We start from the raw sequence: 23,396 nt of genomic DNA, 5'->3' as shown, positions 1-23,396 counted from the left end.
TAGTCTGAAATGGCATTGCCTAGTAAATGGTCCATGAAAACTTCATGTCATCTCTTGACCTATTACTTTGGATAAGCCAGGCTCACAGGGCAGCTCTGTTTCCCGATGCACAGAGAGCCATGTGCCAGTGCTGGCCTTACTCTGTTGGCTGCCACTGTGACCAAGAGGCAGCCAGTGGCTCTAAATAGGTAGTCCAGGCTTAGCATCCACCCCACCTGTTAAACTTCTCTGAAGGAGGCAATCCATTCGTGTGTTTTTTCTACCCAAGTGGTTTTTATAAAGCAAACACAGGGAAAGTTCACCGATACACATCCAGCCTGTTGACTCATCAATCCTTGTTCAATTCCACGATATGGAAAAGGTGCCTCAGAGGGAGAGTTTTGAGTTTGTCCTGGCAAGTGTTAGATCGTCCAACCAGGGAAGTGCCAAGAAGGCCAAGTTCTACTTCTGCCCAAAGGATGCTACTCAGCCCAGGTGCCTGATCTCCTGGCAGCAATGAGCTGTCTCTCTGGTCACCTCAGAGGCCCTGGCAGCCAGCTGCTGAGACCAGTTTGGTGGTGAAGCAGGTTCTGTAGGGGTCAAAGAACAGACTTGACACTGTACTCATAGGAGCACTGCAGAGGCCCACAGATTATGGGCATTGCAATGACCAATTGCTATAAAAGGACAAATGGCAATCATTGGTAATTAAACCAGATTAAAATGCCAATTACTAGACTGTAGATTCAAGTCACTTCCAACAGACTCTTCTTTACATGTTTGTAACAACAGATGGTGTGGAAAACTTGGTTCCCTACCATTTCAGGGTTTGGCGCTAAAAGCTGAAGGGGCAGTGATTATATTTATGTGACCTTTCTCAACTTTACCTATTTCCAAAGTATCTCAAAAGAAATGCTCTAGTGAAATGCATACTGCCACTTCAGTATTTGATCCCTAATCACTGTTGATTGTGATGCTAGCAAGGCAGCCCTGTGGTGAAGTGGCCAGAGCACCTGCCCAGGAGGCAGAGGGTGTGGTTTAGTCCCAAGCTAGCACTAAGCAGCTGTGACCCCAGCCATCCCCTCTCCAGGCCCAAGTTTCCTAGTGTAACCACACAAGAGGCAGATAAATACCAGCCTTTACTCTCAAACCCAAAGGCATTATGATTATGGACGTGCTTTGTCAATTTTTTAGCACAGGAAAGAGTAAAGAAGCATTTTCCTCCCAACTTGCATTTACTCAACCAGCAAGAATTTTACAGGAAGAAATAAACTTGCTGAGTGCCTAAGGTCTTTATAAACAACTGGCATATTAAATTTCTTACACTTATTTCCCACCATATAAAAATAACAAAGTCATATTTTTGTGGCTCATTAAAAACCTGAACATTTCTCTAGTACCAATAAAAGACCATTAACTACTCTTTCTCTTCCTGAAAAATAGTTTTTTAATTTCTCAGTCTATAGTTGGCAGATAATTGTTGAATACTAGTAATATTAATCTGCTTTGGGCCTCATGTCCTGGAACGATGTGTAATAGCTCAAGATGCCGGATTATTTCTAAGGAAGTATCTTTGCCTCACTTAGTTTTTACTGCATCTATTTTTTTTAGAACTACCTGTTAAGCTATAATTGAGAGCCATATATTTATGTATATAATACAGGTGTTAGTTTAGTTGCATGGCCAACCTGAGTTATGTTAAATAGAGTGAGATGAATTCAGTAGTGTGAAGATATACGGGTTATATTTTCTGGCATCCTCAACTTACTAATGGGATATTTTCTCCAACTTTGCCTCTAAATTGTTTGGAATTTAGATTGCATTTTCCTATAGAAAGAACATTATGTTGACTCCTACTGGGTGACACTCACTGTAATGATCTGAATTCAAGGTCACATTGTTCAGGATAGAAGGAAAGAACAAAGATAAAATCCTCATTTCTTAAATTATAAGTGAACCTAAGCACCTTTTATTTCCTAATTTTTCCTATTTATACAGTTATGTAAATGTGTGGACTTTGTTTGGATCCTGATTCAAAGTAGCCAACTCTAAAAGGGCATTTATAGGGGAAATTAGAACACTAACTGGATACGATAGCATTATTTTTAATTTTTTCAAGTATAATAATATTTGTTAAAAAATGGTCACATTTTAGGGATACTCACAGATGAAATGGTATCGTGGATTTGCATTTAAGTAATCTGGGGTATGGCAAATAGGGGACACACAAATAAAACAGGCAGGACACGTTAAAAATTGTTGAACCTGACTGATGGAGACATGGGAGTTCAACATATTCTACTTTTGTGTAGGTTTGAAAATTTACATGTAAACAAGTATGCAAAAGACTACTGGGTACCAATGGCGGAGGAATTTCCCTTCCCCAATATCTTATGAAAATAATAAAAACTGTAAAAACCACTGTGGTGAGCATCCTCTAAGATAACCCTCTTCCTGGAATTCACATTCTCCCACATCCAACCAACACTGGTCCGTGTGACAAATATTACATGACAGAGGTGATGGTACGTCAACTCTAAGATTAGTTCACAAAAGATAATGCAGTTTACCAGTTAATCTTAGCATCTTCACCTTTTGACATTTTCTTCACTGCAGACCAGTTATACACCATTGACCTACTCTCTATCTCCCCAAGACAGTTTCTGAGCTTTTAAAAATTGTTCTTCCATCTAGAATGTTCTTGCTCAGATCTACATGTGGCCACTCCTTCACATAACTCATGTCTCTGCTCAAGTGACACCTCACCAGGGAGAACCACATCATCTAAAATAAATGCCCTCACCCTAGCTGGTGTGGCTCAGTGGAGAGAGCGTCGGACTGCAAACTGAGGGGTCCTGGGTTCGATTCCGGTCAGGGGCACGAAACTTGGTTGCAGGTTCAATCCCCTGCCCTGGTCAGGGCTCATGTGGGAGGCAACCAATTGGTGTGTCTCTCTCACATCGATGTTTCCCTCTGTCTCTACCTCTCCCTTTCACTCTCTAAAAATCAATGGAAAAATATCCTCTGGTGAGGATTAACGACAACAAAATCTATTGTTTATCTATAGTTAAATAAAATAAAGGCCTGGATAGAGTTTCCTAAACAGGAACAAGGAAAGACATGGAAACCATGCAAACATACTTTGTACTTTAGGTTTGAGAGAGAATATGGTAATATGGCACCAGAAAAGCTGAAACATTTAGGGATATAGTAAAATGACTATAAGACCTGTACAGTAAAAACTATAAAATATTTGCTGAGAAAAATTAAAAACCAAAATAGATTGAGATATACCGTGCTCATCAACTGAAACACTCACTCAATATGTGGCAGATTATACTTTTGAAAGATGGATACCATAATATATTCCCTTCCATATGCTTTTTTACAAAATAACATTCACACTTTCCCCAATGAGTGTTTATGGCTGTTTCCCTTGAAACTGGGCGAGGGGAAGGTGACTTTTTGACTAGCTTGACCAACAGATTATGGCAGAAGTGATGCTATAAGTCTTCCAAAGTATGTCATAAAGCTGTCATACACTTATGAATAGTTTTCTTGGGACATCTGTTCTAGTCTGGCCATCATGTTGTGAGGAAGCCAAATGTCCAGAGAGAAAGTGAAACAAAGGCGCCTGGCCCTCATCCTGGCTGAGCTCCCCGTTAACAGCCAACACCAATTTGCCAGCCACGTGGGTAGCCCATCGGGGAAGATGACCCACCAGTCTCAAGTTGAGCCACCTCAGCTGACCACATGGAGCAGAAATGAACCGTCACTGTTAAGCCCTGCCCAATTTAGTGATTTGTGCGCTTTAGAATTGGTTGATTTAAACCAATAGCTTTGAGAGTGGTTTGTTATGCAGCAATAGTTAAGATTTTAATTCTCCTCCAATTTGATTGGTAGATTCAACGCAATCCCAATCAAAATCCCAGAGGCTTTTTAAAAACAGAAATTGACGAAGCTAATTCTAAAGTTTATATACTACACTTGATCTTAGCCAAAAGGCCGAGAAGCGATCTAAAGTTTATATAAATGTACTAAAAACTTAGCATAGATAAACAATTTTGGAAAAATTGAAGAATAGGCAGGCTTACTAAAAAGCATCAGTAGATTCACACTTACATGGCTAATTTTTTTACAAAAGTGCCAAAGTGCTTGAAAGGGAAAAGGATAGTCTTAACAACAAAGTGATAGAAGTGAAAATTCATGTGGGGAAAAAAAGGAGCCTCAACTCTTATTTCATACCACACACAAACATATCTTGAAATGAATCACAGGCCTTACTATAAGAGGTAAGTTTATAAAACTTCTAGAAGGAAACAGAAGAAAAATCTTCATGACTTTAGAGGTAGTCAAAGAATGCTTAAAAAAGCAGTAACAATTTTTAAAAGAAAAAAAATTGGTAACTGACTTATCAAAAGAAAAAAACATGCTTTTTAAAAGACATTATGAAAGCAAAATACAAACCTCAGAAGGGAGTAAAATATCATAATACATATAATCTGACACAGGACTTTACAACTCAGTGAGGCCATACAATAAAAATGTGCAAAAATTTGAATACACACTTCACAAAAGAACATACTTCACTTTTTAGCTATTATAAATAATTCATGTATAAGCTTTTATGTAGGTATTTTCAGTTCTCTTGGGTATATATCTAGGAGTGAAATTGCTGGGTCATATGGTAATTATGTTTAACTTTTTGAGGAACTGCAAAATGTTTTACACAATAGCTGAGTCATTTTAAACCCCAAATAATGTATGAAGATTCCAATATTCCTGCATCCTCTTATTATCTGTCTTTTTCACTCTAGCCAGCCTAGGGGATGTGAAATGGTATTTTATTGTGGTTTGCCTTTGGATTTCTTTAATGACTAATAATGTTGAGCATCTTTTCATGTGCTTACTGGCATTTATATCTTCTTTGGAGAAATGGCTATTTGGATGCTTCCCATTTCTTAATTGGGTTGTCTTTCCACTGTTGAGCTATTTATATATTTTGGATGTGTAATCCTTATGATATATAAGTTGGAAATATCTTCTATCTGTAGGTTGTCTTTTTACTTTCTTGATAGTGTCCTTTGAAGCACAAAAGGCTTACATTTTTGATGAAGCACAATTTATATATTTTTCCTTTGGCTGCTTTCTGCTTGTCATATCTAAGAAACCATTGCCTAATCCAAGGTCATGAAAATTTATACTTATGTAAATCTCACATTTTCATAGTTTAGCTTTTACATGTAGGTTTATGATTCATTTTGAGTTAATTTTTTAATACAGTATAAGGTAAGGTTTCAATTTCAATCTTTTCCATGTGGATATCCAGCTGTGTCTGTACCATTTGTTAAAAATACCATTCTTTCCCCCATTGAATTGTCTTGGCACCTAAAGTTGATTTTTAAAGATAAAAACAACAACAAAAATCATTGCAATGCTTGGGGGAGGTCTCCACTAGAAGGGCCCCATACCTGTACCCCTGAGATTAGAAAGTTTCCACTACCACCCCAAGGTCAGGAAGGCACTGCCAAAGTCACAAATCTCCTATATCTCCCACATCTGGTTAAAAGCAGTGGAATGCAGAATCTTGTCCACCCCTGAAAAAACCCACTTCTGCCAAAGCCTACTCATCACTGCCGACAGACGATGAACATCTTTTGCTTTTGTTCAGGTTTCCAATTAGCAAATGATAGTTCTTTCCTTGGAATGACAGAATATTAGGAGGCTCGTAACAGAATAAGAGCTTCCTGGTCTTTACTGAGAGAAAGGGCAATACATGTTTATATGAAAGAAATATGAATGTGTATGTCCTACCAATTTTATACATCACAAAGCATCCTGAGATCTAAAACACACATATCACGAAAAGTAATGCTGCATGGCTGCTTTTTATATTTGATGTGTTAACTAAAAGTTATGAGACTTAGGAAATCTAGTCAAATTTATATAGATATTCTAGAGTTACTCTAGAAATCTGGATTATTCTGACAATACCTCCAAATCACATTAGACACTAAGAACCTATAATCTGAACATTATAAAGTATATAATAAGACTATAATTAGGATAAATTGGGACAAGACTTAATTTTGATAAAAGAGAACAGTACTTTTCTCTGTTCACATTGTACTACATGGATTAATTTTTTACTTTTAACTGTTTGAAATGTTTACTAAAAACAAAATACTCTAATAGTAAGTGGTGATAGAGATATTAAAACATGCAGTCATAAAAGTGTTCTGAAAATTTAAGGCCAAGTACAACATTGACTTTAGATTATCAGTAATCTTTTCATGTCAACAAAACCTTCTGTTGCTGTTTTTGTAAAAGGGTGGGTAAAAACTCTACTTCCCCAGGTTACCAATCCTTTTACTACAGCTCAAAATCATAGGGCTTCATTGTAATACTTATTACTATGATTTCAATTTAATTTTGGAAGTGAAACTTCTGTAAGTCCAATGTTGTAACTAATGTCATACTTGCTTTATATTACACTATTAAAATGGATAATGCACTTCAGAAACTGAAGTGTGTAGTACATTTTCATATCAAAAACACCCACAAACTAAAAAAGATATTTAAAATCTTTATTGTTTCATCATCAAAAGTTTTCTTTCCATAGAATAATGGCAATGAAGTATCAGTGCATGTTCTATGGAAAATTCATACCTCAAGTAACTAGCTTAGAAATCAAAAACAGCACTATGTCAAGCTAGTGTGCAAGATCAAAGACACAATGCCGCCAATGCAATCAGTATACAGAAAGAATATGCAGCGGTCAGAAAAGGAGTCTATGGCCAAGTGACTAAAACAGTTGCAGTGCACTGTACTGACATTCTAGAACAGAAAATGGGGAATGACTAAAGAATGTACTTCCTGCCAAAAAAAAAAATCGAGATTACAGGCACTGAGTTCCCAACGGTTTCACCAGCTAATTCATGTGAAGCTGTACCTTCCTCTTTAAGGCTACAGCACTACTGCAAGCCATCTTCAGCCTACTATGTAAATGGGACAACCACATGCAGATATTTCATTCTGCTTCCCATCTCACAGCTAAAAGTAACAACTTGGGTGCAGCTGTATAAACCTGTGGCCTTTAGGCATCTTTAGTAAAAAGATGACCAAACCTAAAATTTGTTCCCATTTTCTTGAAAAATTTATAAAATAACAAAAGATATCTGTCATGATTACTCAGTTTTGTCTGAAGGCAAGACAATTTTTTATGAAAGTATACTGAATGATTATACAAACAAATGTCCTCAACAAAATACTGTCAGACCAATTTAAACATTTTCATAACTAGCTCTTGAAAAAAGTACTGATAACTGTGAGCTGCAAATAACCACTACAATCTGATCATGCCAGGTTACTGGGAATTTTCAGGTTGGGTTTGTGTCTGAAGCTGGATTTGGCTACTTTGCATTAATTCACACAATAAATGCCATTTAAAAGGAAACAGCAGCTCTACTGTGATGAAATAAAAATGAAAACAATTGAGAGGTATACAGGAAACTTGTCTTAAATAGTTTTAAATTACATATAACATTAGAGAATAATAACTACTATTACCATCGTCTAAATGTTAAATTGTTAATGCATGAATTATCTGCAGGATTAACAAGTCACTTGTTAATCATGCCAAGGCCTTGTGGGGCAAGGGGCACTCTGAATGTATGGCATAGCAATTTCTTTCCAGGTGAGTTAAACATCTCTGATTTAAAGTGTTATTAACCTATATTTGAAGTTATTTTACTTAATATATTCACTGTATAAAATAAGTTAAAAGGAGGGAGCAGGGAAAGGTTTTCTGTATATGTGATGCAAACATCTTTCCCATATCAGTAGTAGTTCCACAAATGTCCATTTTACCTATGGTAAAATATGAAAGGCTAATAAAAGATCAAAAATTTCCCTTATAGAAACAGGACTCAAAAAATGAAATTTCAACATCGTTTCCTTCCACAATGCAACTCTTTATCATAAACATAAATAAAAACCACATCTCAAAAATCTGTTTTTACACCCTTACCTTAAAGTTTAACAAAAAAATTCTTCAAACAATTGAGAAGAAAAGCACTCCTTTGTAGCAATTCCATAAAATAATTTTCAACTCACAAAACATCTGCTTACTGGCAAAACCAGCATGGGCATTAATGCTTGGCCCTTCTGAGGTATAAATGCAGCTATAGACACACTGAGTATATAGTCTATAAGGTATGCCAACAGTCCGAATGTTTGCATAAAATTGGGAGTGATGTCATCCTGACTGATTGAACTTACTTTTATAACTTTTTGTAATAATGAAGGTTAAATAATCTTAAAAGATATACTTTAGCCCAGTAATAACCAGCAGAAATCTAATTCCTAACCAATGCGAATGATTATTACATTTAAAAAATTTTACCACTGCCTATTAATAAAAAAACACACAAAAAAACTGAACAAGAGAAACACATAAATATTTAAATTCAGCAGGACACCACAGGAAGCATACTATATAGATAAGTGTGAAATCAGTCAAGCTTTTTTTCCAAAAGAGAAAATCCTTTTAATCCTTTAGCAAGTCTCTGTGAAAATAGTATGCTTACAATAAAAGGGAGAAGGGAGTATCTAGAACACCCCAACAGGCTTTCTACACCATTCAGCATTGCTGCCCCATCTCCTGTGTGCATGGATGGCCAACAAATGACAAGAAGTCCACTTGATAATAGTTCAGTAATTTCTTTCACCACTGTTGCCAGCTGAAGTCGTCATTGCTTCCAAAGACCAAGAAAAAGCCCAGTATAGTTGCAAAGATGACTGTGTTTCCTGTGAGAACAAGTGCACAAGCTCCCCACGCAATCTATGGAAATAAGATATAAACAGTTAATAGACATATGAAAACAAAAAGAAAATGAAAAGCAAATCAAGGCTCTAGTTGTGTGCCAAGCATGATCTAAAACACTACTGAACACTTAATAGTACCTCTATCTTACTGTTTGTATTTATCTCTAGTTCCTTTAAAAAGACAAAGTCATGGAAAGATGAATAACTATTCAAAAGAAGCTTGTTGCCTTCTGGGCTATGAGGAGGCAGCATAGAATTCTACAATTTTCTGTTTATAAAGGAATTTGCTCCAACTCTTCTTTAGTGAATCTAAAATTTTATCTAGAGAGACTAAAAAAAACCCCCCAATATACAGAGAGCAGATTACATTGACAATATCAGAGGTGAAACATACTCATGTACAATCCTTTAAAAGGGCAGGAGCAGTATGAAAGGGTGGCCAGTCCCCATCTTTTCTGTCTTCTCTACTTCCCCAGAGATGACAGAGTGAACCTATGACTGGGGAGTTTGGGAGGAAGAGCTGAGTATAGGTAACCCAGCCTTCTCTTTGTACTTCCCCACCTGCAAAGAACACAAGCTCTCCTTGGGTCTGCGGTTGTTCAGCACCTGGTTGATTAGCTTTTGTGCCCAATTCTGACAGCAAAGTATCGGTGAGCCAACCATGCAGCACACCTGAGCCATGCTCTCCGATACCATTTTTATCAGTTAAAAACAAAAGTACGTTTCTAAAATCTCTATCCTAGAGGCTCCCTTCTCTCATCACTTTTTCATGTCATTTTAACAAAATTTTTTTCCTAAAAAAAACCTTTTCATTAGTGAAGAATGTGTTCACTTACCAGGTGTGCTCTGGCAAATACAATAGGGAGTCCGAAAGCTGAGACAACAATGCCTGTTGTAAGAAATATGGCAAGTTCCTTACAAGCGTTACTCATAGCATCTGTATCATCCACTAGTCTTCTTGCTATGCAGTATGGAATAGGTGAAAGGATGTAAAAAAACAGAACAAAGAGGGGCCAGTATTGGCTAGAAAAAGAAAAAAATAAGTTAAGGTAGTTTTGCTATTTATGTCATTTTTCAACACATAAAATATGCTTTTTAAAAATAAGGACCAAAGGAATAATATTGCAATGTACAAAACATGACACAACTTAAACATAAGCTATAACCTGAACACCAAAAAGAGGAACATTCAGAATCATAGTATTCCCATTAATTATGATACAATTAGTAAAATATTTCTTATATTAAAAGAAAATGCTTTGTAAATTAAAACAGTTGGAATCAAGGCCTAAAACTTAAACTATAGTTTATTTTAGGTTATAAATACAGAGGCATACGGAAAATGGGAATGTTATCACAGTGATTTTTAAATGCAAAAGTCATGCCCTTGACTTCAATGATATCCTGCCTCAGCATAGAGCTGGAACACCTCCAAACTTTTTTTAGGTCACTAGGAACTCCTCAAATATAAAAAATCAAAGTAGAGAAAATGAACTGAAAGTAATACTGAAAACTTTAAGCCAGAATATAGAATTGATTACAATAAAAATAGATGGCTTTTAGCCTGTAGTTCTGTATTGTCATTTTCTGGTTATAATAATAAAATTATAGTTATGTGAGACAGTATCACTGAGGGGAAACTGTGTGAAGGGTCCAGGGGACTGTTCTGTACTATTTTTGCAAATTCCGATAGTCCAAAATTATTTTAAAATACAAGGATAAAATACACATATGATTGAAGATTCATTCATACAGGCTTATACTAAGCAAAGATTTATCTATGTTTTTACTAAAAATCTTTTCCTAGATATTTTGAGATTAGAAAAAAATTACAAATGAACATATGCTTAAGAAAAAAGCTCAAACAATACAAAAGCACAAAAGGAGAAAACTCAGAGTTGCCCACATCTCCTCTGCTTTTTCCTTCCTACTCTCCTATTAAGCTTCTTGTGGATCCTTCCATCTTTCTAGTTGATAAAAACTTTAAAATTATGAATGAATCGCTGCACTTTTCCATTTAACAATATATCTTGAACTTTACATATTAGCAATTACAGCTCTTCCTCATTCTTTTTAAGATGGTTTCTCAGGATTACTTCTACAGCAGTAAAAACAATTTTTTTGAGCTTTAAAAGCAGAAAAATGTTATTCTTATATATGCAAAAAACCCCGACAAACATTTTACATACTTGTATATTGGAAGGGCACATCCAAGCATCAAAAACATCAGCCCAATTGCTCCTCCAAAGGACAAACTAATCAAAGCTGCAAAGTAAATAAAAAGTCAAGTAGAAATAGTAATTAAACTAAATCAATTATTATTTTTATTATTATTATTAGCAGTCTGAACATTACTTGTAATCCCAGAAGTAAAAAGCAAAACAATACACACAAAACCAAATGGACTGAGTTATCTTTCAAAGTGTGAGTTCCCTAGTCACACAATATGTCTTCTGTAGCATCTTCAAGGCAAAATGAAGCAATATTGATTTTCAAATTGCTAGCACACCACTGAATTCCCTGGTTCCCTTCTCAATCTACAAGATCAATGCTCCTCCAGACATTAGTATTATATTTACCCCACAGATCACTATAGTTTTGAAAAGCAATTATGTGGAGAAACTCCGCACTGTCAGCTTTACTGGACTTGTCCTCCTCTGGGAAAATCTGTCTGGCTCAGCTTTTGCTTCTTATACATTGCAAATGTACACAAAACTGATAAGATAGTTTCTAAAGTTATACACACATACAAAGCATTGTATTTTATAAAGGGTTTTCACATATATCAGTAAATAGAAAGAACTTTCTTGAATAGTTAATCAATGGCCTAGAATTAAGCAAATAAATAAATGATCAATTTATTTCCAGTTCTACATAACTGGTATTTCTGCAACTATGTGCCTAAAAGAATACCTTATGTCTTTTTTTTAGTGATGTAGTTAAAATTCCAAAGATTTGCAGAAGGCCTAAAAGTTGTCAAGACAAAAATCTAACATATACAAACCAAAATTAATTATAAAGGGGTTAGATGCTGCCAAGTACTACTGATATACTTACTGAATTAAAGTGAGCAGAATCAAGGAATCCCACGGACGTGGTAGCCTAGCACATTTAGTTTTCATTTAGATCACTGATGTAGGGCAGTGATGGCGAACCTTTTGAACTCAGCGTGTCAGCATTTTGAAGAACCCTAACTTAACTCTGGTGCCATGTCACATATAAAAAATTTTTGATATTTGTAACCATAGTAAAACAAAGATTTATATTTTTGATATTTATTTTATATATTTAAATGCCATTTAACAAAGAAAAAGCAACCAAAAAAATGAGTTCGTGTGTCACCTCTGACACGCGTGTCATAGGTTCGCCATCACTGATGTAGGGCATATCAACCCTGAACACATTTACTTAGTCCAGTGGTTCTCAACCTTCCTAATGCCGCGACCCTTTAATACAGCTCCTCATGTTGTGGTGACCCCCAACCATAAAATTATTTTCGTTGCTACTTCATAACTGTAATTTTGCTACTGTTATGAATCATAATGTAAATATCTGATATGCAGGATGTATTGAGGCGACCCCTGTGAAAGGGTCATTCGATCCCCAAAGGGGTCACGACCCACAGGTTGAGAACCATTGACTTAGTCCTTAATGCAATAATATTTTCAGAGACTGAAAGAAAAATATGCATTTTAATTTTACAGTAAATGAGGAAGTTTACAAGGGAATGCAATGTAAATGATTAGGGAAATACTGAATTTACCATCTGTTTTGTTCAGTTAAATATAGGTCTTCATAATCTGTCCTGTTTTTGTCCCCTGAACACATATCAATCACAACAGGCTGCTCACCCTTGCCCTCTGCACTCCGGTGACACTGGCCCTCTCTCCTTTTCTGGGAATCAGCAGGTTCCCTCGTCTATGTGGTCGTTGCACGTGTTGTCTCTTCTACCTCAGACACAGCTTTATTCATTCATCTCATTCAAAAAACATTCACTGAGCACCAAATAGGTAACAGGGGCTGGGGATATGTTAATAAATGAGATAAGGCCCTTTCACACTCAGGGAGCTTGCATTCTTGTCCTGCTACAACTTCCTCTTTCCTCCAAGTTAATTTCTACTCTTCCTTCAGGTCTCAGCTCAATTATTTCTTCCTCAGTAAAGTCTTTCCAAACCTCCTATTATATTCATTCATTCAAGAAGTATCTATTGAGCACCTAATGTATTCACACACTGTTCTTGATTCTGAAGATAAAGCAATGAAAAAAAATCAAGCTCTTGCCCTGGCCAGTGTGGCTCCATCGGTTGGAGCAATGTCAGTACACCAAAAGGTGGTGGAATCCATGGCATGTGCAGGAAGCAGCTGACCGATGTTTCTCTCTCTCTGCCTTCCTCTCTAAAATTATTTAAAAAAAAAAAATCAAAGCTCTTACTCTCATGAAGCTTACATTCTAGCAGGAGAATAAATATTTAAAAAGCCAGCGAGCCACGTCACTGGTTGGGTGTCAACCTATGATCCAGGGGGTCACAACCTATGAACCTGGCCGGGGCACATGCCCAGGTTGCGGCTCACTCCCCAGGGTGGGGCCTGCAGGAGGCAGCCAACCAATGATTCTCATCATTGATGTTTCTCTCTCTCTCTCTCCCTCCTCTCTGAAATCAATAAAAATATATTTAAAAAAATTAAAAAGTCAGCAAATAAATGTCAAGTGCTATGAAAAAAATCAGTTAGGGAAAAGGGAGGGAGTGTTCTTCCAGACCCAGAGGCCCGGGAAGGCCTGATGAGGTGACATTGAGTAGACACCTATATGAAATGAGAAACTGGACCCTGTGGATATCTGGGGGGACTCTGCAGAGGGACATGCATGTGCAGAGACTCTCCTTACTCCAAGCATGTCAAATGCAAAGGCTAACCTGGCCCAAATAAACCAGGTTTAAGTTGATGTGGGCTGCAAAAGAACGAAAGCTTCGATTTTCATAGAAATGTAGGTTTATTTTGATAGAGACATGCTGAATACAAAGGGCTGAAATAAATGAGTAATCGTTAACATAATAGAACATTTTAATAAAAATTAATTTTTTCTTGAACATTAACTGGATAATTGCACAAATTAATAAGCGAAACGCAGCCCTAACCGGTTTGGCTCAGTGGATAGAGCGTCAGCCTGTGGACTCAAGGGTCCCAGGTTCGATTCCGGTCAAGGGCATGTACCTTGGTTGCCGGCACATCCCCAGTGGGGAGTGTGCAGGAGGCAGCTGATCAATGTTTCTCTCTCATCCATGTTTCTAACTCTCTATCCCAGCGGTGGGCAAACTACGGCCCGCGGGCCAGATCCGGCCCATTCGGCTGTTCTATCCGGCCCGCGGAGCCGAAAGAGCGGAGGGTTCTCTTGCTCTCCCCTCCGCTCCTTCACCAGCAGCAGTGTTAACATGTATTAGTTCACACAAACACATGCTTTTGTTCCGGCCCTCCAGTTCAGTTTAAGAACCCATTGTGGCCCTCGAGTCGAAAAGTTTGCCCACCCCTGCTCTATCCTATTGCGCACACCAAACAAGTCAGTCCAAGACTAATGAAGTGGCAATTGGCTGCTAAAATATTTGCTGCTAGTTCGGTGGAGAGAAATGGTGCGCCTGCGTGAAAGGCACTTAAGGGAAATGAATTCAACACGATTCTAGTAATCAGTCATTAGAGAACGTTGTAGTTCGTTATTAATAGAGGCCCGATGCACGAAATTCGTGCGGGGGTGGGTGAACTCCCTCAGCCAGGCCTGCGCCCTCTTGCAATCCGGGACCTCTTGCTCCTAAACCACCCGCCTGCTCATTCCTTACCCCTTGGCTCGCTGCTCCTTAGCATGGCTGTGGAGGCAGGAGAGGCTCCTGCCACTGCCTCTGCGCTTGTCAGCTGTGAGCCCCGCTTCTGGCTGAGCAGTGCTCCCACTGGGGGAGCGCACTGACCACCAGGGGGGAGCTCCAGGGTTAAGCGTCTTCCCCCTGGTGGTCAGTGCGCATAATAGCGACCGGTCATTCTGGTATTTCGGCTGTAGATTATGTATAACAGGATATTGTAAAAATTAACGCCCTAGCTGGCTTGGCTCAGTGGATAGAGTGTCAGCCTGTGGACTGAAGGGTTCGATTCCGGCCAAGGGCACATGCCTGGTTGCGGGCTCGTTCGCCAGTAGGGGGTGTGCAGGAGGCAGCCAATCAATGATTCTCTCTCATCATTGATGTTTCTCTCTCTCTCTCCTTCTCCCTTCCTCTCTGAAATCAATAAAGAAATATATTAAAAAAAATAATTAAGTTACAAAATTTTTATTAAAACATTTCTTACATACCGTTATACTGGCTGGGCCGCAAAAATATTTGTTGTGGGCCACATGCGGCCCGTGGGCTGTGAGTTTGACATGCTTGCCTTACACTGTACACCTCCCCTTTGTTCAGTATCACAGCTGTAATTTACATTGATTTGTATTTGTCTTTCCTTTTAAACTGTTGGCTCCACAAGAGAAAATGTTTTCCTGTTGTTGATGCTCATGTCCCGGCACTTAACACTCAATAATAAATAATATCGGTAGAATTAACGAAAGGAATGAAAGGGGTGGGCGGGAGAAAGGGAGGGAAGCAGATGAGGATGGAGGAGCAGTAGAGGGGAGTGGCGGGGAGGACCCGGAGGAAAGGCGAGGATGGGGGGAAGGGGGAGATAGTGTGCCTGATGTAGTAGGGCAGATACAGCCCTTAACTGAAAATCAGAAGATGCTGGGTCCTATCTCCTATCAGCCTCCTACTAGCTGTCTACATACAGTGATTACATCTGAGAGTCAGTAGTTTCTCCTATGAGAGTTGGACTAGATCTGAAATGCAAATAATTCTCTGGACACTAGAGATACTAGTTATAAGATATGCTGAGGAAGTAAAAAACCATTTCTACTTTTTTTTAAATTTAGTTGCCAAACACCTAAGTTCACCACTATAAATACTATATAGGAACACCTTATTTATTCAGAAGGCAATTTACACAAAATATATATAGCTTAGAATCCTGTAGGAAACAAAGGTCAAAATATATGTCACAAAACTCATACACTAAAGCTAATATTCTTTTTTAAAAAACATGTTTTTATTGACTTTTGAGAGGAAGGGAGAGAGAGAAAATGAATGTGAGAGAGAAACATTGATGGGCTGCCTCCTGCATGCCCCCTACTGGGGATCCAGCTGCAACCCAGGCATGTGCCCCTGACTGGGAATCAAACCAGTTACCTTTCGGTACATAGGCTGATGCTCAACCAACTGAGCCACATCAGCCAGGGTATAAAGTTAACATTTGTTATAAACAGACCCTTAGGCTCTTATTCGGAGGTTATTTATTCATGTTTTAATAATACAATTACTGTGTGTGAATTTCGGCAGAATGAAACATTTTTATTTTATTTTTAAAAAATACATTTTTATTGACTTCAGAGAGGAAGGGAGAGGGAGAGAGAGACAGAAACATCAATGATGAGAGAGAATCATTGGTCGGTTGCCTCCTGCACACCCACCCCACACTGTGGATGGACCCACAACCCGGGCAGGTGTCCTGACCAGGAATCAAACTGTGACTTCCTGGATCACAGGTCAATGCTCAACCACTGAACCACACTGGCTGGGCAAAACATTTTTATTTTAAAGAATCATCCAGGCATGTATGTTTTCAACAGCAATTCATGTACCCAGTGAAAAGATCAGTTACATATATCTTGTGACATAAAATTTTTTAAGTTTGATTATCTTGTTCCCCATGTTAAAACAAACGAGAAAGAGGAGGTAGAACTGTTTATAAGCAAGATCTGGCCTCTGACAGGAGGGAGGAGACTGAAAAAAAAAAAAATCAGGGAGAAAAATTCTCCAAAAGCATACCAGTTTTCTGTCATCTTGGCCAAGGGGCAAGTAGTCTTAGGACTTGGTCTCTGAGGGTAACTCTGTTCTGTGACAGAGAACAGTTATGTTCTTATCAAAAAAGAAAATCTAAATTCTTTGAGTATACTCTTAAAAACTTAAAGACAACTTTTAAAAAAAATCAAGGAACAAAAATGAGATATGATTCAGGTATCAAAAAAGAATTTGTGATATATCATCTCTTAGTCATACTGGTTAAAAGCCAATGGGATTTAAATAAAGTGCTAAAAAGCGTTCCCCAAACTTTTAAAGTTTCTCCAGTATTATGAAATCAGGAACTAGGCTGATTTATATACAAATTTCATCATCTGTGTATAAATGGTTGTCCTAGATGACATCAACAAGACAAGAATTTATATTGTCATTGAGTGATGCAACATTTGGAAGCAAAACTTAGACGAGTCTGATTTCTCTTCCCAAAGCCTCCACCGTAGTGATGGATAGAACAGCCCAATTATCTAAACTCTATCTAGAGACAGAGTGCTGGTTCTGTGATTACAAAGAAATTAGCGTACGAGAGGGGACCATTTCCCTAATCTAGCAGTTACCAGAAAAAGCCAATATATAACAAAGCAACAGGCAAGTGGCTCAAGAAATAATGGATTCCAATTATTATAGCAACACTCCTCCTTAATAACATAGGCCAACAGGAAGAAAATATCCTGATAACTAATCATCATCATAACAATCAGAAAATCTTACTGAAACAAAAAATGTTAAGTACAATTCCATCTGAGACACTTTCACCCAGTTAATATTTACCTCGGTTTACAGGAAGAAATTACAGTTATTTTAAGAGACTCCTGCATGAATGACAATGAAGAAATGGGGAAGAACAGGGAACCTGGCAACATCCTAAAAACCACACCATTCTACCATAACGGCCCTTCACACAAGCATTTAAAAGGGTCTATTATGGTTCAGAAGGAGATTATAAAGCAGTGGTCCTCAATCTTGGCTGCACATTAGAATCACCTGGGAATCTTTTTAAAATCCTGATTTCTGAGATTTTAAACCACTGTTATAAAGGCTCTCAGTTGATCAGATGACAACGTTTCATATGGGAAACAAAATGTTTTCAGAAATTAAAAATAAACAAGAAACAGTAAAAAAAAAACAACACACGTGACTCTGGGAGAGAAGCTCAAAGTTGTCCTTAAAGGAAACAAAAAACAGAGAAAAAACACTGGCCATCAAAGATCTTCACTTCCTGCTCTGCCGCCCCCTTTTCAAAGCCGCAGGTCAGGAAATCAATGAAGTTCATTGTCAAGTTGAAAAACGCTGTTAAGGGTACTGTTAAGGGTATCTGCTTCTAATCACATGAACAAAACCACCAGTTGGGGAGAAGACAACCTTCCTATTTCTAAAGAGAAGCTACGATCAAACGACTCATTTTCCACCAAGTTTTAAACTATTTCATCTTTTAAAAACCCAACTAAACACAAACGCTGGCATGTGGAAAAGCCTCAGCCTGCGAGCGTGGAGAGGGCGGAGAAGAGGAACTCCTGCGAGCTGCCTGCAGGGTCTCGCCTGCGGCTCACCCACCGCACGTCCGAACACATCAGCCCCAGGAGCGAGGAGAGCTCGGAGCCGGGTCCGAGAAGACGCGGCCGCCGAGGTTTCGGAAAGCGCCGGCTTAACCCTTCCGGGGCGCTGCGGCGCCACGGGGCTCGGCTCAGCGCCCCGAGATCGCGCTGGTGCCTTTCAGTGGGAAATGACACTGATTTTCCGTGCCGGGCATCTCTCGCGGTCTCAGCCCCCTCAAACGCACACTCTGCACCCCTCTCTCCGGGATGCGAACTCCTGCAAAACGAGTTGCCGCGGGACTTTGAACAGACCGCGGACCACTCCGTTCTGGGTACGGGGGGCGATGGGTGGCGAGAGAGAGGCTGCGGGGACGAGCGGAACGCGGGGGCTGACCGAGGAGCCGGGACCCCGGCCGTCCGATCTGGGAGGTCGCCGCGCCCACCTGCGCCCCGAGGCTGGGAAGCGGCGAGGGAGGGAAGAGGCGGGGGCGGGGGTCCCGGGTCGGCCTCCGGCGCTGGGACCCCGCGGCGCGCGCTGCGGCCGGGGCGGTGGCGTGCGGGGGCCGAGCGGGGCACCCTCCCCCTCGCTGCGGGCGGCCACCCAGCCCTCCTGCGCCCGGCGCCCCAGGCCCACCTTTGATGCCAGCCATGGCGGTGACGTCGCTCCTGGCTCCTGGACCCGAGGCGGCGGCGGCGGCGGCCGGGAGACCCGAGACGCGCGGCGGCGGCGACCAGACAACACCCGGAAGTGCGCGACGCAGTACTTCCGCCGGCCGCTCGCACTCGCGCGGGGAGCGCGGGGGACGCGGGGGGCGCGCGGGCCGGGGACTAGCGGGCCGACCCCTTCCTTCCCGGCTCGGGTCCTCGGCAGATCGCCGCTCCCGGAGGCTCTCCCCGCAGCCCGTTTCCGGGGCGGGCCGGCGGCGGCCCGCGGTGCTCCTCGGGTGGCGGAAGTCCCGTTCCGAGGCTCCTGGGGGGACCCCGCAATGTTCCTTTTTCTTCTTCGAGGAGGAGGGAGCCTCGACGTGTGGGAGGCATGGTGTGATGTCCCTGGGAGAGAATTTGCGATCTTCCAAGCGCACGCATGTCTCCTCCCAGCCTTGTAATAAGGGAGCAGTCAGGCTGGTCTGCGCTCGGCTCCTCGGGTTCCGACCCCGAACTAGGGTTCTGCGGGACCCATCTCCTGAGACAGGAGGGCGGATTTAGTACCAACGCGACCTCTTGGGAGCCTGTGAGAATCGCCGTGTTGTTTTTTGTTTGCTTGTTTGGACTAACAGGGCTAGAAAAGAGAAAGCGGCAGAGGAACAAATACACTTATTTTAGTCACCGTAGAAATGTGTTGACCATTTACTGTGTTGGGAACAGGGCTAGGGGTTGAGGTCAGCAAACTAGGCACGGTTTCTGCCCTCCAGGAGCTTAAAGTTTTGTGAGAGAGACAGACACAAAAAAGCGTGAAATTTCGACAATGATACGTGCCAGGAAGATGGGTCAATAGTCCTAGGGAAGCCTTCGATTTAGATCAGTCAGTAGATTTCCCAGAGGAAGGGACAATGGAGGAGGGAACAGGTGTGTCACTAGGGAAGAGGGAAAAGCATTCATTCGGAGGGGGTTGTGTTGGTGGAGGGGGTGGAGGTGACGAGCTTGGCCAGCAAACTGGGAGCCTGGAGAAGAGAGAAAGATCAGTGGGGTTGCCGGGAGTTGGGGTGGGCAGTATGGTTTAGTGGTTCTCAACCTTGGCTGCACATTAGAACCACCTGGGAATCTTTTTAAAATCCTGATTTCTGGGCCTCATCCTCCGGAAATTCTGTTTCTTTGTTACTAATGTTGTGGCCCCACCCCATAACAAAGTAAATTAACTTTGCTTTCTAGCTGCTTGCATAATAGAGGACATAAACTTGGCTGTCTGACTTTATAGGCTAGTCATAACGTAGGTCCGGGAAAACCCTTATTTGGGAGACAAAGGGGGGCGGGGGAGATATCAATAGGGAAAGCTTCCTCCATGTTTTGTTCAGAAATTTGGGAGACATCTCCCTCTGGGCCCGCTGGCGTAATAAACAGTGTATCTCCATTTCTCTGGGCGTTGCTTGGTTTTTCTCCGGTCTTCTGTAAGCATCATTTTTTCCCTAACAATCAGACCAAGATAAAGTGGCATATAAGTCCTTGTTGAGTGCATGGTTAGAAGAGGTGTTTCCAACATGCTTTAAAATGAGAGCTACTGGGGACTAAAGGTACCCTGCTTCCCTCCACTACTTTCTGGGTGGAATACTTTCAAAATAAAAAATTTAAAACAGGTCTCTTCTTGAGGCTCAATGCCCCAAATAAACCTAAAGGTGTTCCGTGGAGGAGAATTTTTTTTTCTATTCAAGTTAGCACAAAAAGTTCTGTCATCTTCTGCACCATGAAAAAAGAGTTTCCATTTAAGGGTGGTGGTAGCAAAACCACTAGGCACACTTGAACATACATTGTGGAAATGGTACTGTTTAGACAATTTGTGAACCACTAGCTTTGTTTTCTAAACTGAAGCCGACATATGCTCACCAACCATCTTGAAAGGGGTAGGTAGAATTCCTAGAGAAGTAAAGGATTCCATCCTATATACTCAACCACTAATACCTTTTGTTTTGTGTTGGGGGCCAGATGTAAGCTGGCAGGGTCCTTGCACCTGAAGGGGCTAGCAAGGCTGGGACCCTTACCCACACAATTTTCCCAGACTTGTTTGGATGGCGATTATCAGTAGAATAAGAGCAACCTTTGTAGCAAGAGAACAGCCTTTCATAACTTACCAAGAAGTCTAACTATTTACTGAGATATGCTGTACTGAGAACTTGTCCTTCTGTTCTGTCCCTCCCTTAGAGATTAAGAGGAACAAAGAATACATTCCTCTTGACAGACCTCCTATTCAGTGTGTTGTGTATAAATAGGATTGTGTGGCTAACAAAGTTGCTTTAGTTCCTCAAGAATTGTAGTCCTCCCGATCCCGCTTTCCTGTCTTTCTTTCTTTTCTCATTTCCCACCTCCCTACCTCAGCCTGGCTCAACCTGTCAGGCTGGCCCTGACAGTTTTGTTCCACAGTATTCCGTCCTTGAAAGCAGGGAAGGTTGAGAGAACATAGCAGAGAGACAGCTGATCAGTGGTGGGGTATTGAGAACTGATAGGTTCTCATCTCATAGGCTCACGGCTTGGCTCATGGAGAAAGGTCACATTTTAGGAAGCCGTTTGGAGCCTCCAAAAGCCCTGGTGGCCAAGTTAAATGCTTGTTTCCTCTTGTGAATATAATGGGTTGGACATTACAGACATTTGTCCTTGATGACCTTTATGAGCAACTGGGATTGTTCTTTAGGTTAGAGCAGCGGTTCTCAACCTGTGGGTCACGACCCCTTTGGGGGTCGAATGACCCTTTCACAGGGGTCGCCTAAGACCATTGGAAAACATATATAATTACATATTGTTTTTGTGATTAATCACTATGCTTTATGTTCAAGTTGTAACAATGAAAATACCTCCTGCATATCAGATATTTACATTATGATTCATAACAGTAGCAAAATTACAGTTATGAAGTAGCAACAAAAATAATTTTATGGTTGGGGGTCACCACAACATGAGGAACTGTATGAAAGGGTCGCGGCGTTAGGAAGGTTGAGAACCACTGGGTTAGAGGGATCTTTTGCTTCCATAGTCACTGAATCCTAAGAGTTTGTGTTCCTTTGACTTTTGCATGAGACCCACAGAGACCCTAAGGACTATTTTTGGTCTACAGATGTTGTCTAGAGTTACTTGAGACCGTAAAAACAGTATGTTCAAATGTTATATTTCAAACACCACCTATAACAGAATTCTTTGGGATGTTTCCTAAACATGCAAACTTCTGGGTCCACTCCAGACATTCTGAATCAGAACTTTTGTGGGCAGAGCCTAGAATCTGAAATTTTAACAAGCACCCCAAAGATTTCGTATGCAAACTAAAGCTTGAAAATAATTGTCTGAAAGGGCAGAATGTCAGGAGTTTTCTTCATCAGTTTGCCAAGTGAATTTTTTTTTTTTTGCCAAGTGAATCTTAAATAGTAATGTTATATCCTTTAAATGTTCTCTACATATTATATAATAATCTTTCGTAGTTGCAAAACTTTTCTTTCAGGTGGCTTGCTGTCCTCCAAAGTTAATTCACAAAGATGGGGATGAGGGTGAGAGAGAGAGCTATTGTTTATTGAGCAGCTGCTATATGCCTGTTGTTTTAAATCTGATTTAATCCTCCCTACAATTTTGTTAATTTGGACTTAGTAACTCTTTTTAAAGTTAAATATATTTGTATTGATTTTTAGAGAGAGAGGAAAGGAGAGGGAGGGAGAGAGAGAAACATTGATGACAGAGAAATATTGATTGGCTGACTTCTGCATAGCCCCCACCAAGGGATTGAGCTTGCAACCTGGGCATGTGCCCTGACCAGGGATTGAACCAGCAACCTCTTGGTACATGGGTCAATTATCAGCCACTAAGCCATTCCAGCTGGATGGAATTACTAACTCTTACAGATCAAGTCAGAGAAACCCCAGAGAAGAGTTTAGTTGTAGTATTTTTTTTTCAGTTTAAAAAAACCCTCTTTATTTTTTATTTTTATTTTTTTTAAATATATTTTATTGATTTTTCACAGAGAGGAAGGGAAAGGGACAGAGAGTTAGAAACATCGATGAGAGAGAAACATCGATCAGCTGCCTCCTGCACGCCTCCCACTGGGGATGTGCCTGCAACCAAGGTACATGCCCTTGACCGGAATCGAACCCGGCACCCTTCAGCCCGCAGGCTGACGCTCTGTCCACTGAGCCAAACTGGTCAGGGCAAAACCCTCTTTATTATGGAAAAATTTTAAATATATAAAAGGTAGTCTAAATAGTATAATGAATTTCCATGTTCCATTAGCTACCCTTAATAGTTAACACATTGTTAATGTTTTTTAATCTATATTCCCCATCAGCTTCTCCTCATCTACTATATTATTTCGCCCATATTATTTTGAAGGAAATTCCAGATATAATTTTTAATAATTCAGTATTTCTGAAAGGATTCTTAAAAATAACATAGTCAAAGTACATATAGCCCACTTGAAAAATGATTCTTTAATATAATTGTACTAGAT

General features: G+C 40.3%; 1 protein-coding gene across 1 annotated transcript; it reads right to left on the bottom strand.

The window, feature by feature from the left end:
• Positions 1-6,552: 6,552 nt before the first annotated feature.
• LEPROTL1 (leptin receptor overlapping transcript like 1) lies at positions 6,553-19,261 on the bottom strand. Its single transcript, XM_081083116.1, has 4 exons — positions 18,897-19,261; positions 10,995-11,070; positions 9,642-9,828; positions 6,553-8,821 (listed from the first exon to the last, which is right to left on the bottom strand). The coding sequence occupies exons 1-4, from the start codon at positions 18,910-18,912 to the stop codon at positions 8,705-8,707; spliced, it is 396 nt and encodes a 131-aa protein (XP_080939242.1). The 5' UTR covers positions 18,913-19,261; the 3' UTR covers positions 6,553-8,704.
• Between the last annotated feature and the right edge of the window lie 4,135 nt (positions 19,262-23,396).

Source organism: Myotis nattereri (genome assembly GCF_964212035.1).
Source record: "Myotis nattereri genome assembly, chromosome: 2".
NCBI classification, from domain to species: Eukaryota; Metazoa; Chordata; class Mammalia; order Chiroptera; family Vespertilionidae; genus Myotis; species Myotis nattereri.
This window is presented reverse-complemented; position numbering and strand designations above follow the sequence as displayed.

What these genes read in the sequence shown, in the direction of transcription:
- LEPROTL1 (XM_081083116.1), bottom strand. An exon ending in TGTGCCCTTCCAATATACAA is followed by an intron (nt 9,829 to 10,994) that starts GTATGTAAAATG and finishes TTCTTTTTCTAG; the next exon opens with CCAATACTGGCCCCTCTTTG. An exon ending in TATTTGCCAGAGCACACCTG is followed by an intron (nt 8,822 to 9,641) that starts GTAAGTGAACAC and finishes TTATTTCCATAG; the next exon opens with ATTGCGTGGGGAGCTTGTGC.